The sequence below is a fragment of the Cardiocondyla obscurior genome, linkage group LG21 (genome assembly GCF_019399895.1).
Source record: "Cardiocondyla obscurior isolate alpha-2009 linkage group LG21, Cobs3.1, whole genome shotgun sequence".
Classification (NCBI taxonomy): domain Eukaryota; kingdom Metazoa; phylum Arthropoda; class Insecta; order Hymenoptera; family Formicidae; genus Cardiocondyla; species Cardiocondyla obscurior.
In genome coordinates this window covers 1,060,173-1,078,499 of record NC_091884.1, presented here as the reverse complement: position 1 = coordinate 1,078,499, position 18,327 = coordinate 1,060,173, and the positions used below count along the sequence as shown (strand labels likewise).

Sequence of the window (18,327 nt, the reverse complement as noted above, 5' to 3'; positions counted from 1 at the left end):
GTTGACCCACCGTGCCAGCCGCCCTTCGTTCTTCCTTTAATATCGTTGACGGGAGATTTTCAATCCAAGTAGGAAAATAATTACGATTAGATGCTCTCGAGAGTCCTGCGATCGCGACGAGATCCTTTACACTACGATATGCTTCGGAATATGAAACCAAAATGGCGCACGAAAAGAGTACAGAGGTCAAATCCGCGACTAATTAAAACTGCCGCGCAAGAAACTACGTGCGGGTTCGGTCCGATATATTCGCGTTGAAAATGCCCGACGCGTAAAGAATTAAAGATCGAGAAGTTAATTCGCGTCGTAAATGCCCGACGCGTGAAGAATTAGAGATCGAGAAGCTAATTCGCGTCAGAATTGATAGCTTTAATTATTAAGTTTTTACTTTGTCGGCAGCGGGCCGCGCGGCTCGTGATTGGCTGCCCGCGGGGGGGTGTGACGTCACGTCGCACCAGGCGCGTTTTCACCATCCGAGCGCACGCGACCTTGTTTGCGTATCTGACCCTTCGGCAGGTTAACGCGTTACAAAGGAAATTATACATTAAATATCGCTCCGTCGAACGTTCATTAAAAATCCCCCTGCGGTCACGGGAGTTCGTGGAACAAGCGAATAAACCACTTCAGCGTCCCCTTAATTAATGGTACGTTAATCACTCGCTATCTTTATATTCATTAATTTCTTTTATTTCCACTTTGGATTTGTTTAATTTCTATCCAAGCGAAATGTGAGCTTTGCTTCGATAAAATTCTCAGAGTGCTGAACAGTCTTTTTTTTTTCTTTTTAACGTAAAGTTAGAAAAAGTAAGAACGCACGCGATCTGTAATATTTAACTGAATGAAAGTCAGTCGAGGGATAATTAATTTTATTTGACTTTTGTTAGGTTATGTGACTTTAACTTTCAGTGACTTAATTTAATATTATTTTAAACTATGTGAGAATTCTGTTAAAAGAAGGAAAAGAGGCTTAACGGCACGGTTATCATGCCGCTGTGGTAACATCCACCGAGTACCGACGCGATAATTATTCATCTGAATATAAGATCGTTTAAGAGTGATGTGGAAATGCACACTTGTCTCTTATGCATATTCGTGTTATTACAATCCAATAATGAATTCACAACACGTCGCGACTGGCGAACGTATCGAGTATGCGTCACTATCGCATGGGGACTAATTATCTAACTAAACGATCCTGTGGGACACGAGACTCGTAACGCCCGTTACGTAATTACAATATCGGAAGCACGAGAAGCGATACGATCGATTAACTGAAATCACTAGCTTCGAATTCCTTCGTTTACCTACCCCGCCTTCGAAATTACCCCGCCACTCGCAATCAATTAATCGTCAACAGATAAATAAATAAATAGAAATTAAATAACATTTTAAAACTAAAATAGCGAATCTTTGTTCGACGATACATAAATCTCGTAAGAGAGATCAGTTTCGCGATTAACGATCAGACGCGACGCCAGAAGCGACAGTTGAATAATCCCGCCAGGGATGACGTCAACCCAATCTCATTATGGCGATCGGCAGACGGTCAGTCGCGTGAAGTTGCTGCGGACGGCGTTCGTTGCGTTCGCGAATCGCGCGCGCGAGGTGTTCGTTGACGGTGGACGCGTCGCTGGTGCTCGATGTCACTCGGGCGTGTCGCGATTGTTTTCTCGTTCCTCGACGTTCACGGCGATCGGAACGGTACACGGACGACCTCCGCGAGTGTACGTCAATCGTTCTCGTGATCGCGCGGCCTTTTTCGCGGCGAGGCACGTTCCCCCCGCGCAGTTCCAGCCGCCGCGCAGCCAGCGTTCGCCTCGCAACCGAGTGTCAACCCGGCCGGGAGTGAACGCCAGCCGACGTTGGTGACTTCTTTCTTGGTTCGTTTCTGTTATCGCGCCCACGGCGCGATAAGTGCAGACGCCGCCGAGCGCCATCCGCGTCCAGCGGACAGTATCGTTTCTGCCGCGGGACGCCGTCGTAACCTCGCGCTCACGGATCCACCGTGCTATGCCTCGCGAAGCCGTCGCTTTAGGCCACGTTACGCGTACTTTACTCCGCACTTGAAACGGAATTCTTATCACGCGGCTGTTTTATTTTGTAATTTTTAGCCGCGTATTTTTAGCTTCGCGTGTATGCGTCGCGTGTATGCGTCGCGTGTAAATATTGTCACGCACACATGCGCACGCTTCGTCGCGCGTACGGGTGACAGATAATGGCGAGGCTAGAGGAAACTGTTTTGTCTACGCTCGGGAGTCGCGGGGATCAAAGTTTCTCTATTCCGACGGTTTCGGGCCGCGTAAACTGAACGAGTTGGGATTTCATCGGCGTTCCCGAGCGAGTCACCGGGGCTTCGCCTTATCGCGCGCGTACAGTCCCGTCACGCGAGAAAGTTTTCGTGCCCGGGCCGGTTTTTGCACCGGTCCGCTCTTTTTTACGTGTCGCGTCGCCAGTGACAAGGTCGACCGCGTCGCCGGCGACGGGGAGAAAGTGTCCCGCGAAGCCGCCCGTTTCCGTCCGCGTGAAGAAATTAAGTTCACGCGACAGCCCGACGAGGGAACTTTTCGCTTCGGTAGATTAATCCCCGATTATTTCCGGCGATAATTGCCGGGATAATTTACAAACGCGAGCGACTTTCGCGCTGAAGATCCTTAGTCTTGAAAAATTTAATTACGCGAAACTTGTCCTGAGACAAGCCGGCCATTAAGTCGTCCTTCATTTTAATTATCCTATTCTGCGATTGTTTAGTTTTTATTTTTCTCGCGTCGCGTACGTTGAGCTTTATATTTCGTGCATTTTTTTTTTTCTTCTTTATTAAAACTCGCGTTCACGTCAGCCACGTCGGTCCCGAACTTCTCCGGAGAAGGATTAGCATTACAAAACTGGGCTGTTTATTTCAATGACTGTGTTTTTGAGAACGCCCGAGTTTAAGTCCGATAAAATATACCGCTAGACAGTAAAAAGGCTACGAAAAGTGATAAAACTAGGATAAGTCCGCGCTACCCGTGTTTCATTCACATGCAGATTTCAATTCAGACAGCTTTTACGTGAAAAACAGTTTGCTCTGCCTCTTGCATTTTCTTTCCTTTTCGCGAAATGTACTACTACTTAGCGCCACGAACGTGCCTTATATTTGAGTGTAGATAAAATTAGCGGAAAGCTGAAAAAGTCAATACCATTGTACCTCTTGTAGAGCCATTAGTTAAACCTGAAAACTATACCGAGCCCGTAGCCAATTTAATATATATTTTACAACTTAATATATATTTTACAATTTAATATATATTTTACAATTTAATATAATATATATTTTACATTTTTAATATATCTTTTACTTATAAAAGAAAAAGAAAAAAAATATCTCAAGTAACTTAACTTTTAAATCAGCCTAGAATTATCTCCCGCTTCTTCTATCTATTAATTACTCGCTTAAAAAATTTCAAACCGACAATACCGGAAACCCAAAAAAGAAAATAAAAAAAAAAAAAAGAAAGAAGTCAAAAGCTCGCGTTCTCTTCATTAATTTAAATTATCTCATGCTTCGCGTTAATTCCGTCAGCTCGGCACCTATCAGTTATGGAAATGAAAACGTGGCGACATATGTCATTTCACGCCCGGTCATCAGAACGAAATTAAATACGCCGTCCATGTAGATAAGCGGAAACGCGAAACGCGCGCGGTGCTGCACGGCGTTTCTTCCAAGGATTAAATATCGAGTAACGCGACCTGCGATGTGCCCACTTGGTGATATCAGTGGCGATGGAATTTGACGTTTCGCTCATGATGGACTCGCAGTGGGAATACGCGGACTACGAGCCGAGCAACGTTCACATCTACGAGAAGGAATATCACGACTACGTCGTGTACTACGTGGCGCAAGGGGACTCGCGATTTTTCTCAGGCTGTTCGCAGCGCACCCCGAGTACAGGTACTTGAATAATATAAAGAAAAGAGAAAGAGAAAAAATTGACTTTTTTTTTTATTTTATTTTTTTATTTTTTTTTTACAATTTTAACTTCCGATAAATTATACGGCGGCGGCGAAAACGCGGCGAGAAGTGCGTTCGAATGTGTATTAAAGCACCCGCTCCGTTGCGTTACGCGTTTTATCCTCGCGAGATACAAGCCTCGGCTACGATTCTGACGCAAGCACCCGACTGTTTTGAAAGCGATGATGTTTAATTTAATTTCTTTCAACTCGCGAAGCGTTTCATTTTCACTTTGTTAACGGAGAGAAATTGTTTGCTCCGTTACTTGAAGTGTGGATGATACTCGGCGGACTCGCTGTCTGTTACACGAAGTTGAAATTTTATTTTCAACTTTACGTTATAGAGAAATATATTTTATTTTATATTTATTAAGAATTATTATTATTTTATTTTATTTTAATTTTTTTTTTCTTTTTTTTTTTCTTTTGCGTTTATCTCGATCTCGAGATACCGAAAACAAAGACGGAGTAGCGTAACGTCTTGCAAAGATTGGTTTCAAGTAGGGTCAAGTTAAACGAGCTAAAATGCTTTTAGATTAGCAGCATTTTCTTCAATTCATGATAGAATGTCGGGTATGAAGAAAGGAAAATTTAAGAGACGCTCGTTCGAGAAGCCAGCCTGTTTTGCGCGTGATCCGTTTCGTGTCGATTGCTTCAATAAATATTAATTAATTTTACACGTACGCCATCTGCGACGTGTACGAGACACGATGAAATATGCAAATCCGCTCAAGTGTCAAGTCCACGCGTCGCGTCGTCGTGCCTGCTGAAATAACGTTTCCGCAGTCATCTCGGCGCTTGTTGCGCAATAACGTGAATTGAATGCCAGTTAAAATTAAGCAGAGTGTCTGAATCATTTATCGAAGGCCACGGGGAAGAAAAACAAACCTTTCAGATTGCTCGTCGCTACGATTCTTCGTCACTTCGGTCACGTTTACTCGCGGGAATACAACGGAGCGAACCTATTGTCTTCCCGGCCAAATATTCAATTATAATTTATAATCGACCGTACGTTTTTTAATAGCTCTCCTGGCTATATCAATCGCGTATAGAATATTCATTCGCGAAACCATCCGTATTTATTTTTAATTCCGATAAAGAAACTAAGTGAAATAATATTACACTGACTAATGCAGTAGGTGTTTTATGATTTAATTCTGGGAAAAGGTGCCGGTTACGTACTGCAATAATAAAACCCGTCAGTTGATACATTTCTTATAATATCAATTTTAAAATATAGTTACATTATCGTCGCGGTTAATAAAAAAAAAAAAAAAAAAGAAAAAAAAAAAAAAATTCGTGGTTTGTAATTAAATCGAGAAATCGTAGAACGTTAATTTAATAAATATCCTTTTTTGCTTTCTGCAATAAAAAAAAAAAAATTAAAAAACACATTTAACTTTGTTTGTCTTTGCGAAATATTTTTTAAGTGACAGAAACGTGTCTCGTCACCTCTTAGCCACTTATCTTTCGAAGTAAGATTGTCGCGATGCTTCCCTCCATCCACGGTGTTTAAATTGACAATGATTAACCGCGTTTGTCTCGCAGCAGCAGGTTCAACCCCCCGGAATGACTTGCGTGAGTCGTCACGTGTTTGCCACTTCGTTTATCATCGAGTCGCGCTTGTTACGGTGCAGCCGGCTGCGCTGGCGGGTGAGTAATGCAGCAGGCGGGCTGCAGAAATTAAATTCAACCGTTACTTGTCTCCGCGAATGTTTAACACCTCGTCGCAATTCCCTTTTTTCTCTTTTCCGCCCTCTTTTCCCCCCTTCGAATCGCGGATCGATGCCGATAGCATACCTTGCCTCGCGGAAACTTGAAGCTTCGATATCGTCGAAGAAAGAACGGCGCTTAGGTTAACAACATTTTCTCGCGTCAGCGAATATTTCTACAGTAACGATACGCCAGCGCGAATTTGCTTCTGTTGCCCGTATCTACATTTTGCAGTTTAATTTTAATAAAAAATGAAATACGACCCCGCGAAGGAAGAAAAACTAACATATTACGTTTCTGTCGCATAATTTATTTCACAGTTATCTAGTTGATCGAACAAATAGGATTAACGTGTACGATATTTCTTCTTTGATATCTCTTTAGACTTCGAAGTAAATGCGAAGTAATCTGGGGTAAACTGTAATATTTTTTTTTTTTCTTTTTTCTTTTTTTTTTTTCGTCAAGTCATTTTTAGATAAAATTTAATATAACCGTAAGATACTCATGCGATGGAAATGTCTGCGCAGTAATCTTAGACAAGTTAAGATGAAGTGCACATATTACATCAGAGACGCTTTGTTTATCAATATCGTTCAAGAAAATAATGCTTGCAAGCTTCAAGTTCTTTCTTTTTTCTTTACAGATTCCGATAACGAGAGCAAAGATGGTTCCACGACACAGGAGAAGAAGCACGGCCGTGTCTCGCAGCCTATCAACACCATTGCCTACACGGTAAGTGCGTCTTCGCTCGTAGTAAACGCCCTAATTGAGCGCATATTAAGCGCTGGTATACTCGGCGATGCACTTGCTCGATTCAACGGGCGATCAAGTGTCGGGACGAGACGATTAGGTGCCAAGGAGAGAATGTAACCTTTGCTCGAATGCATAAACATCCGTTATCCTTTCCACAGTGGTGTAGCGTAACGTAACTGTTTCTCTCGCGGTCGCCTCGAAGCGACAGACGGTTTTAAAACGATTTCGAGACTTTACTTCGCGGACGTTTATTAATTTAAAATGCCGAGCCGGTGTAGGAGGAAGGGGGGGGGGATTAAATACCTGCGAAGGCTGAACCGGCGCACGAGGGAAGATTGTGGAATAGAAGTAGGAAAAGTTGCGTAGCAGCGTATAAATTTTTACGGAGTCCCCGTTACATAAGCTAAACTTCTTCGGTACGGTACTTCGTCTTCTTCTTCTTTTTTTTTTTTTTTTTTCAGCCGTTATGTGACTAGAAAGATAATCGGGTAATTTTCTCAGGGTTTCTACGTATTTCTGCGTGAATGAAATTAAATATCCAAGCCTGCGGAATTTCGCTCGAAGGAAACCGAGTATAGTTGAAGAAATAAAAGTGCAGGATTAAGGAATCGGAAAGAATTCAGCGACGCGGCTTTGACGGAACAGCGCGCGTATTATTAACGCCTTCGGTTATCAGCCGTAGTTATCAGCGTCCGCGTACGTATCCGCCCAGCGCGCTTAGACACCTCCGATATGAATTCCAATTACTTCGCCGAGAGCTGGGCGCTCTCGCAGGCTCCCCTCGTTTCAGCGAAATAGTTTCTCCCCGGCTGGGGGCCGCGTTCGTGGCGAAAGGCCGCCGCGAGTTTGCAAAGACCGCGGACATTCGCTCCCGGAACTTGGGAGACGCGGGGACGGCACTCGCGTGGCATCGCTTGGATTCTAGAGCGGCGCGTATGCTAAGATCGCGGTTTCGCGACGGCACGTGCCCCCGTCGATGCCCCCCAGGCCTACTCGGAAACACCTCGTATCGAGCGATCTAAATTCTGATCCGCCGAGCCTTTCCATTCGTCCGATAGACGCCTGGCTTTCCTTGACGCAAAGAACTTTCGAAAGGTTTGTTTTCTTACTTTAAACAAAAGCCGCGCTTTTTAATGTTTTTTTTTATATTTTTTTTTTCCTTTTTTTTATTGATTTTTATTTCTGATATAAATATATAAAACGTTACGTTAGACAAGAAGCTGATAATTTTTTTGTATCTCTGTTTCGTCATTTATCTCTTTTGTTTTTAATTGTTCTTTTTTTTTTTTTTTTTTACGTTATTCACGGCGACTGTAATATTGCACCTTGCGTTATCCGTCGTGTAACTTTCATGAAATCGATCGCAATCGCCAATTTCGCGCGTGTATATCTCTCGTGGGAAATTCCCGCTCGTGCATTCTCGGAAGAATGGCTTACTCTATCGCTCCTCTTGCCTTCTAACCCTAACTTGTTCCTAATGCGATGCTCGTGAAAGGCTCGCATCAGGGAAGACCGCGCGACATTTATCCGACTAGGAAATAAAGTTGTTGTACAAGCTTCGTTTCCTGGTTCCCTACGGAGTAGCTACAGCAAAGCGGAAATCCGCTAAAGCCCAGATTAATCACATACAGCATACCGCTGTTTTATATTTTTTCTCTTTATTTAAAAATGAACATTTAATACAAACTTTATCTTATCTTCTTTCTTTTAAACAAGAGATAATTATTAATTATTAAATATTTAATCCAAACTGCCAAAAACTATAATGTTACTAAATACAGTAAATTAACATAAAAATATTACAAAAAACATTTTCTTGCGTAACAATAAATCGGAATAGATCATTTTAAAGAATAATACATATTTAACAATTACATCACAATTTTATTCGCTCGAATTAATTTCTTCTGAATTAATCTAAAGGAAAGAATTTAATAAATAATCTACAAGCTGGTTTCCGTCAGCTTCGCATCGATTCGAGATAATTAGGAACTAATTATTTCCGCGAGTTATTTGCACAGCGTCAACGATGCATTTTCACAATCTACGTAATACGTAAGGTTAATCCGCTGATGGGTCGTCGTCCTTCCAATATCTGCCGGCTTTATCCCGTTTAGCGTCAGTGAAATCACTATGGCCGTGGCGCGTAATCCCCGTGTCCTGATAATCACGACGGCTGCAATTCCTGCTCTATTAGAACCCAGATTATGCCGTCCGTTTCGGCTTCCTAGCGCCTCGTTGATCGATTAACGTCTATAATCTGACGATATCTCTTATTGCCCTTGCGCTGGCGACCTCGACGATGTTCGCCACGATAGCGCATAATTAAACAACAACTTTCAAGTACACGCTTATCACTTTATTGATTTTCAGACGGTGATATCTAAGATTCTGTTTGCCTACATATTAACGTTATCGTAGTTTCCAAAATTTTCAATCGCATTAATAATCAAAAGATATTCATTGCGAAGGTATTATTGTAATTTAGACCATCACTTGAATTTAAATGCGCTTACATATATAGGGCATTATTTTATATTATTCTAAAAAATTTTTATAGTTATTATAATTCAAATTAGGTACGATAGTGAATTTTATCTTGATAACCATGCTACGTAGTTTTATTTTAACAACGCCGAATCAAATCTTTTTCGCGTTTAATTAATTAAATTATTTGAGCAAATTTTCTTACTTAAAAGTTGTAACAAAATCTTGCGACTTTCTCTGTTAGTTTAATTAATTAATTGCATTTATTCGAATAATTATGTTTATGTGAAAATGTATTGTAGAGAAACGGAATTATTTAACGCGAAAAACGGAATGCACGTCGGTCTTCTACGGTTATGCGGGAGAGTCTGATAGAAACGTAAAACTAAAGAAAGTCTCGCAATGTAGATCTTTTGTCGTTCATCTCGCAGCATCTCGCTCCACGAAAAAGAGGATAAAGATTATAAAGCCGCACCTAAAAGACACGGAAATTGAAACAATGGCCATCGCGCTCGTCTTCTTGCTTTTTCGCGATTTCAGAAAATATCCTTCCACCGTCCTGCCCTCCGCTATCGTGCCTTTTTCTTTGCCTTTTCTTGCCGGCTTCATCACCGCAACTCTCGCTTTTTGTCCCGGTTTAATCGATCTCTTTTTCCTCCTCTTGTTGTCGCCCACGCGTCTAATCTCTATCAAAGGCATAGCCGTTCTTTTTCTCGTTCGACCGCGTCATTAATGGGACCGCGCGCGGGGGAAGGAAAGGAGGGAGCCTCGAGCTGCTTTCTAATCACTTGTCTAATCTCGATCGACCTATATTTGTCCGAGGAAGAAGCTAATATCGTGAGATAGTATTGGAACAATACCCGTTCCCGTTCTCTGTTGCGCGTTTAAAAATAATTTGTTAAATTATTTTTCGAGCACGTTAATGAAAAGTGATTAATAAAATGATTTCGGAGTGCGCGAGCCGCGTACGCTGTCGAGATTTAATGTCGTTGGTCTCAAGATTGTTGTAGGTCGTGGCGCGCTCGATTGACTGATTTGAGCCGAGATTTTCCGCGTGCGTGAGACACGGTTGTACGGCCCGCTGCTCGGTCGCAGGCAGAGACGTGAGGGTAGAGATAAAACAGGTCGCCAGCATGTTGTTAGCTAACCTACCTCAACTGCGTGGCCAGTGAGTCGGGGCATCATTCTCAATGATAACCGCGCGCGCGAGCCACACGCGATAGACAAATTTGCGTTCGACCCCGTTTCGGCTCCCGAAAATTCCGTAATTTGTTGTTAAAAATTATTAAAAGATTGTTCTTTTACGATAGGAGAGTAAATGCATATTTACGCTCTGCAATAAATTCTTATTTAATTAAAAATCGAACCTAGGCAAAATATAAAATATGAGGATAATTAGGAAATTATTTAAAAAAATTTTTAATGCATTTCTAGAAAATTAATATAACTTTAAAATTTATTTTCGAGAAGTGATAACATTTCTTTACATTTCTAAAAAGAAATAAAAATTCACGCATCTAATTTTCGCCGCAAAGAAGACGAAAGAAATACGCAGAGTACGTAATACGTGTTTAAAAAAAAAAAAAAATAGTAGACCGGTAGAATGCTTTGAAAGTAAACGGTTTAATTGTTCGAGCGACGAGAAGCTTTAAAGCTCCAAGGAGAACTTCAGCGAAAAAAAAAAAAGAAAAAGAAAATTAATAGCCAGGCGAGATTTCTGTGCCATGACACCTAATAAAATTACGGAAGCGCTGAAGAACGGGAGCGGTAGACAACGCGCAATTGAAGAAAGGGTTGAAGTGTCGCGGAATAATTAACGAATTTCCCCGTGGGACATAAATCGCGTTTTAAGCGCCGGGAGAACCCTATTTTCCGCCGATTGTACGCGGAAAATTACGAACCGACGACGGGATTTAACATTCGCGCTCGCGTGAAGATGAGCTTTTTAATTCAATCACGTAGACCCTTATCTCTGAAGGAGGCATATGGGTTACGCGGGTACTTTTATTCGAGAGGAAGAAGAGGAAACGACAAATAACTCGAGCGATAGCTAAAGTGCCGTCGTTACGGCGCAGGAAAGTTGTTGCGCGCGTATTTGCATAAGAGACAAGCGGCGCGGCCGCCGTCTCTTTTTCCCGAGGCGAGGATCCCTTTTCCAAGAATTTAATTTTCTATCGTCCGATATTCACGACCGCGCCGTTTCCACCGGTTTATGTAAATGGGCTAATGGCCTCGTGCCGCGGGCGCCGGTCTCCGGGAAAATGCGTACCAGAGAACGCTCTTCGTGGGGGAGTAACAGAGATTTTCGCCAGAGATACACATGATCCTCTCGTCGAGTCGATTTGCGCGCATTGTTCACGTCCCGCAAATACAATCTCGATTTGCAGGAGCGAAAGGAAAGAAATTTAGATTGATCGCTGGCGCACGTTATTCCTGATGTCCCGGAACACTTTGTTTCATCGGGGAAACGCTTCGCTCTTTCGCTGACGGCGAGAAAGCAATTTCAGCTCTCGACGACTTTTACCTTTCCGCGATTTTTCGTAACACTCAGAGTATTGTTTTATTAAATAATAAAATAAAGAAATGATTAAAGAAATGTAAGAAATATTAAAAAAAATTTCTTTATAAATAAAATAAGCTATGTAAAGGTATATTATAATTGTCTGAATTGAGAAATGCTTTGTATTTCGACGACGAGGGCGATGACACGTTCTTCCTTCCCTTTATTTGCATGAGGCGCGCAAGAAGCGCCGTGACACGCGGAAGAAAGTGATTCCCTCCGAGGGATTAACGTTCCTCGTAAATTGAGACACCTAATGACACGTTTGCCTTGGTAATTACAGGTGGGTGACAGAGACACGCTTACGTCGGTGGCGGCGCGATTCGACACGACGCCCTCCGAGCTGAGCAAATTGAACAGGCTCGGAAGTACTTTCATTTATTCCGGTCAGCAGTTATGGGTGCCGGCGAAGGGAGAAGGACGACCGGGTGGCGGAACGGCCGCGGATGCGCCCAGCCCTGACCCTTGCCACGATCACGAGTCTCAGGATGACTTACCACCCGAAGAAAAAGGTAATCTTCATCGTTCTATTTAATCCTCTCGGGATACTGACTTATCGGGTTATCGTGGAATGTTTGCTGAAACCCGGTATCTCCCCCGAGTTCGTATTCAGCAAAAGGGTTGCGCTTCTCGGAGTTGGTCCTCTTAATTTTTGCTTCGTAAATTTAATTTTTTTTTTTTTTTTTAAATCTTACGAGGACGTTAGGGTGCTACGTAACGATGTATAATAATTGTAAACGCGTGTGGTAAATTTTTAATGCTTTTTTTTTTTTTTTTAAATAAATAGTAAAGAATAAAATTCTTTTTTTTCCGCAACATGACGTGAACGAGGAATCAGAATAGTCGCGCTCGCGGGGCTGTATGATCAATCGCGTAGACGCGTCCACGCGAGGGTTTCGAGTCCGTAAGCTGCGCATTTAAGGAGTTAATATTTCATAACGGCGGACAGGAAAGTTCCGGGAAAAGGAGAGTTTTTAACGGAACGTTAGACGTTCTTTTGGCGAGCAGATATTACTGTGGAGAATTCCTGGTAATGACGCGCCTTCGCAGAACGGATAATTAAAATTTGATGACGACGATAATTCGGTCTTGTCACGCTTAGCTCTAAATCCGGCGTCAAGTCACCCGGGCAGAAGGGTGTGAAGGAAAAATATTTTCGACGACGTTTGTCATCCGCGGGAGAGCCGGATGCTGCAGTTGTCCCGGCGGGCGGTCGTTGAAGGTCGTGCTCCATTTTTATACACATATATATTTTTTCTTTCTTTTTTTTTTATTATTATTATTATTATCCACGACGCAACCAAGGCTCGCAATTAAAGGAGATCTCGTCCTCGCCACCGTCGAATTCGTCGCCCGAGGGGGTTGGCCGCTTTGCTCGTATCCTCGTCTGCATTATGCTAATGCACGAGACAGATTTGATACACGCGTAGCGGCGTGGCTATGAATAATGTAGCAGGATCCGCAAAGCAAGCTTACGCCCCGAGTGTCGTGCGTGATGTGCGATAGATTGGCTCTCCCAATCCGGCCGTACGCGGAGGAAAGTATCGGGATGTCGGGATATTTATCTGGCGGACTAAATCAGCGGTGTCCGAATGAATATTAACGCGTTACCGCGCCGCGTTACACGGATTTCCCCCTCCCGCCCTCTCCCCCGAAAGATCAATACCGCCGCTGTGACTAAGCGGCGGTTTATCTCTTGGGCCATTTTATGTCTCCGGATTGCGGCACCCCCGCCGTTCTCGTCTCGTCGATTATAGGTAGATGTCCGTTCTACTACGGGGAAAGGCACTTCGTTCGGGCCGGGGCTAATTAGGATAATTGCGAGCTCGAAAATACTCGCTCGTGCGTCGTTCTTCGAAACGTCCCCCGCGCTCTCCTCTCCCGGTAAGCTAAATTGCGGACGCGAATTATTTTGTGAAAGAAGCGAAATTAGAATAATTATGTAATATGAATTGTGCTAAATTGACAGAGCGAAAATTGCGTAATATTAATACGCCGAGCCGGGAGAAATCTGACGTAAAGAATGACGCAAGAGATAAAATAGATTTCGAGCGCAGATTTCGCCGCGCGGTAGCGAAAACGTCGCGTTTGAATTCTTTTTTTTTTTTCTCCCGCGAAAGTGATGGAATCCCTCGGTTGTCTCTTCACTTACGTGCCGACGTGTCGGCGCGAATGTACGGCCGGGTTTTAATTTTCCGGCGAAATATACGGCCACTTATCGCAGCGGCCAGTCTGCCGAAGTTTTGCGCCGTGTTCGTTCAAACGCGCGAAAAAGATTTCGTTTGACGTTTTATGCGACGGACGGCGCTTGAGAATTCCCGGCGTTACACAATTTTTCGTGATTCACCGCCGCGGCTGTTTTGTCCGTTTACGCGAAACAATAGCCAGGCGGAATAGTTACGTGCGCTCGAAGTTTTATTTATGTCTTCTTCTTCGGGAAACGCTTTGTCACTATTGCTATCGGCGCCGCTGCGTCGCGGCTTTTGGTTGTCAGAGCCTCGTCGCAGATATGCACGCGCGACACGTGTGCCTCGCGATCAAAAGGAGCCTCCGTCACGTTTCGCGGCCGTCGGCGGGGCGAGGATCGAAGGGAGGTGACGAAAAGGATTGTGCCGATCGTGATTAATCTCGGATCCTGCATCTTTCGCGAGGCTTCCTCGGGGCGGCTGAAAAAGGTATACAAAACGCGAATCGCGCTGGAGCAGCCTGCCGTCGGAAAAGGCCGTTTCGACGTTGCGTGCGTCACGCGATTTAACGCGTATCGTACGCACGAGAGCGTATCGGTGCCGCGACATCTTCTCTCGGTGGTATCAGAATCGATAAGCTGACGGAGGGAGAGAGTGAACGACCGAAAGCACGATCTCTTTCAGACGTTTTCTTGCACGTTGTTGTTTAATATCTGCTCTCGCGCGCGTCATTTGCGAATAAGATAACAATCTTTCAGTTTGATTTGTGTTTTAGTTCTCTCTCTCTCTCTCTCTCTCTCTCTCTCTCTCTCTCTCTCTCTCTCTCTCTCTCTCTCATTCTCTCACTTTTTCTCTTTCTCTCTCTTTCATTTGAGACACTTGAAGTTATCAGATTACACGAAATGAATAGAGGCGCGCGCGGTATTCTTCGCAGGATCGATCGCGCGCGAAAAGGTTAAAAGACAGTTATTTTCGGTGTAAAGCCCGACCGGTTTTAGCCCGTTCGATTTTCATCCGCGGATGAAATACAATGCTCCCTTTCGCCGCGAATATCAGCGGGGTGCCCGACGACGACCGCGAGGGATACGCGAAGCGAGCGCGGCGCGGAGGGTTTTCGCGCCGGCCACCCGGTATTGCCCCCGCTCATCAGCTGATCGAACCACGTCGCACGAAGCCGCGTAAACACAGAGACTCTAATCTATACGCCAGCGTAATAATGCTCGCGCTACAATCGTGACGTTGTGGCAAATGAGATGGACGGGTGTAATTGCCGATTTCGTCGGAATTGTACACGCGTGACTCGTTACTCGCGTTATTGCGACGAATAACGAGTCACGTCGCAACAATTCCGAATGTGAGGTTAGACCCGACGTTGGGACGCAAACATTTTCAAACAAAGTGCGATGGCTCGTCTCTCGTTAGCAATTGAATATCGAGCTACTTGCTGTTTCTTTTTTTCTTGAATAACGTAATTAAAAAAATATTTTATGTAGTGGTCGTTAAAAAAAAAAAAAAAAAAAGAAGCAAGAAAGAAACTTTGCTTGTTTTTTTTTTTCTTTTTTTGTTACGATAAATAAAGCGAAATGTGTACTCTTGTGTATTTTGAAGCGTGTACTTTTATTCAGTAATTATTATTGCAACGTTTGATCTTGCAGAACTTCTCGACAATTTGAGACCAGTTTCACCGAAGCCAGGCCATATGGAACGCATAAAAACACCTCTCGGAACATCCGGCGCGACTGTATACGAGGATGAACAGCCGTTCAGAGAAAGATTTTTGAAAATCAACGTCAGGCATATCACCGATGGGCAGGTAAACTGTCTTTATTACTTTTTAATATTTATAAATTTGACACGAGAGCGATATATAGCGATATATAGCGAAATATAGCGATATATACAGCAGAAATAAACATTTTCTAAGATTTAAATTCTTTTCCAGGGTGTAGTCGGCGGTGTACTGCTAGTTACGCCGAATGCAGTTATGTTCGATCCAAACGTGTCCGATCCCCTCGTCATCGAGCACGGTGCCGAATCTTATGGGGTGATCGCGCCAATGGAATTCGTAGTAAACGCCGCAATTTATTTTGACATTGCGCATATGAGGGTCTCCCACACCGAGTCTGGACATTTGGACAAGAAGCCTGAGATTTATTACATGAAGAAACCCCAAGTAGATAATCGTAAATGTCAATCTCCAGGGAAGGATGAGAATTTTCCTGAATTAGCGGGCGATGATAGCGAAAGTGTATGCAGCTGCGCCGAGAGAGACGGCGACGCTTTTCCAAAGGCCTTTGAGCGAGAACTCGTCACTCCTACCAATCTCCAGGGTGTACGTATCGTCGATGTAACATTGATATTACGTGATATCGATGTAAAGAAAAATATATAAGTTAAATTTTTATAATATCACTGTTTTGCAGGAGGAAAATTCAACCTCGATCAAAGAGAAAGAGAAGGACAAAGACGGTAATGAGAAAGAATTTTGCACTGGTGGCCAAGCTAGTAGAACTTTAGAGGAACGTAGACGTTCTATGCTTGATCACCATTGGGCAGTTCCTAGCAAAGATCGGAGTACGTTTTCTGTTGATGATGAACAACAAGACTCGTTAAATTCAGATAAGGTAATTATATTTTTGATAATGTGAAGAATTGATGTAAAATTCATATAAATAAATTAAAAGCAATATGTACGTATATGTATATGAATAATTATTGCAGCAGACGGAACCCGCAAAATCAAATGCCATTCCCGAAGACGAAGAAGGATCTCTAGTCAAATTATCGTGCCATGACTCTGGTATCGATATTCGTGATCCTAATCCACCTATTCCAGTAGTACAGCCTATACCATCGAAGAAAGTTTACTCAGATGCGGATATTGTTTTATCCTCAGATTGGGTTCCTCCAATAACGATAGCACCGACAAATATTACAAGTACGTTGGAAGCCACTTCTGCTATTAATGGCAGGAAAAAAGCCAGTTCCGTATCCTTTAGCTTGGAGAGTAACGCAGAAGAGCTCGAAAAAGACGAAGAGCACAAGGAAGATGAAAAACAGGAAACGCGAAAGAACAAGGTATTAAATTTAACGTTTTTTTTATCGCAATATCGTGATACTATAATCTTTACAGATTACGTTTTATGTATTGGTTTTAACATTTTAGATGCTGAAACGACTATCGTATCCATTGTCCTGGATGGAAGGTTTAACTGGAGAGAAGGACGATGAAAGCAGCAAATCGATTTCCGACAAGATGTCGAGCCTTCCAAACAGCGCGGATTCCCATCATTCCTCCGTTTTCAGTAAAGTCTTCTCGAGGTAAACAAATTTATCTCATATTATATTGATAATCATCGATAAATAACCTAGCTTGAATTACTTTAAATATATAATATTTCTCGACCGCTTTTTTGTCTTCTCACACTTTTCTATTTATATATGTTAAGAATGAGTGACATTCTTGCAAAGATGCATATTCAGTAAAGGAAAAAGAAACGTATAATTTTATCGCTTTTATTTAACTTGCTTTTTGCAAACTTTTTTAGTATACAGCATACAAATGAGGTTATTTATAAGCACATATTCTTGGAAAATTTATGCATTTATGTTTAATGTTTTACTTACGTGGTAGAATCAACTGTATTTTTATGAAAGAAGGTATATAGCCTCATTTGTTATAACGTAGCATATATTAGCTACTTGCATAGGAAGAGCTTACGGCATATGAAAAGCATTACGGTGTACGAAACTCATGAAAGAAATATATAAGTATGAAGGTACATAGATGACCAGTTTAGTCATCTAAAAGATTGATAATTATTTCTGCGGTTGTTGTAATATATCCCCGAGGCGTTTATATCGCGCCTATATTGCTTACGATATGAATTTAGATATTCATTAACGCTTTACTATCATTTCTAATATAACTAACAAAGACTATGTAATGGTGGTGGAAAAAAGCTCGCCGATCAACCTGGTGAGTGACTTTAGCTCGGGCCTGTTTGCTAAAACACCCAGCGAAGAGAGTGGCGGGGGCGGTAGAGCGGGCGGAACACCTCCGCTTACCGCCTCCTCTCTCTCCCAGGACTCCTACAATTTCTCACCTGGTCCAGGAGGCCTTATCGGGTGAGTCTGGAGCCGATCGTAACCTTGTATTGCTGTCTCTCTTCCTCTTTCCTCTTCCTCTTTATTGTTTTATCTGTTTCTCATCTAACTCGACTTTACGTTCTCCTGAAAATGTTTTATCAGTAAAATCCTCAATACGAAAGAAACATCGATCGTTAAATCTCACAAACGTAAAGTTATATTTATACCGTATAAATGTTACAAAAGTAAACATATTTTTTTTTTTTTTTTTTTTTTATTAAAATATTCCGAGGATTCTACTGTTTAAATGTTTCTTTCGTTCACACACTTTTTTTTGTTCTGTTTTTTTAATTTTTATTTTAGGATTGAGGGCTCCTACTTTCAGGTAAATCATATTACTTACTGAAAGAGGCAACGGACATTGCCGGTATTACTTTTCAGATCGCTTACAGCCAAATCATAATTTGACACAGTGTTTAATATCCTCAAGCAGTCATACTTCATTACTCGCCATATCAAATACTCTGTGATTGTTAACTGTCATTATTATTG

General features: G+C 42.5%; 1 protein-coding gene across 12 annotated transcripts in view; it reads left to right on the top strand.

Annotated features, from left to right (window-relative positions):
* The window catches only part of Mtd (TLD domain-containing protein mustard), a 123,231-nt gene that overhangs the window by 79,083 nt on the left and 25,821 nt on the right, over positions 1 to 18,327 (top strand). For 8 of the 12 annotated variants that reach the window (XM_070670519.1, XM_070670517.1, XM_070670521.1 and 5 more), the window contains 8 exons: positions 6,344 to 6,432; positions 11,784 to 12,012; positions 15,342 to 15,499; positions 15,629 to 16,018; positions 16,110 to 16,310; positions 16,408 to 16,764; positions 16,853 to 17,007; positions 17,650 to 17,814. In XM_070670519.1, coding sequence (XP_070526620.1) covers positions 6,344 to 6,432; positions 11,784 to 12,012; positions 15,342 to 15,499; positions 15,629 to 16,018; positions 16,110 to 16,310; positions 16,408 to 16,764; positions 16,853 to 17,007; positions 17,650 to 17,814 — 1,744 coding nt within the window. Of the gene's footprint in view, positions 1 to 2,199; positions 3,929 to 6,343; positions 6,433 to 11,783; positions 12,013 to 15,341; positions 15,500 to 15,628; positions 16,019 to 16,109; positions 16,311 to 16,407; positions 16,765 to 16,852; positions 17,008 to 17,649; positions 17,815 to 18,327 lie in introns of those variants that run through there. The other 4 variants (XM_070670515.1, XM_070670516.1, XM_070670522.1 and 1 more) reach the window with 3 other exon arrangements.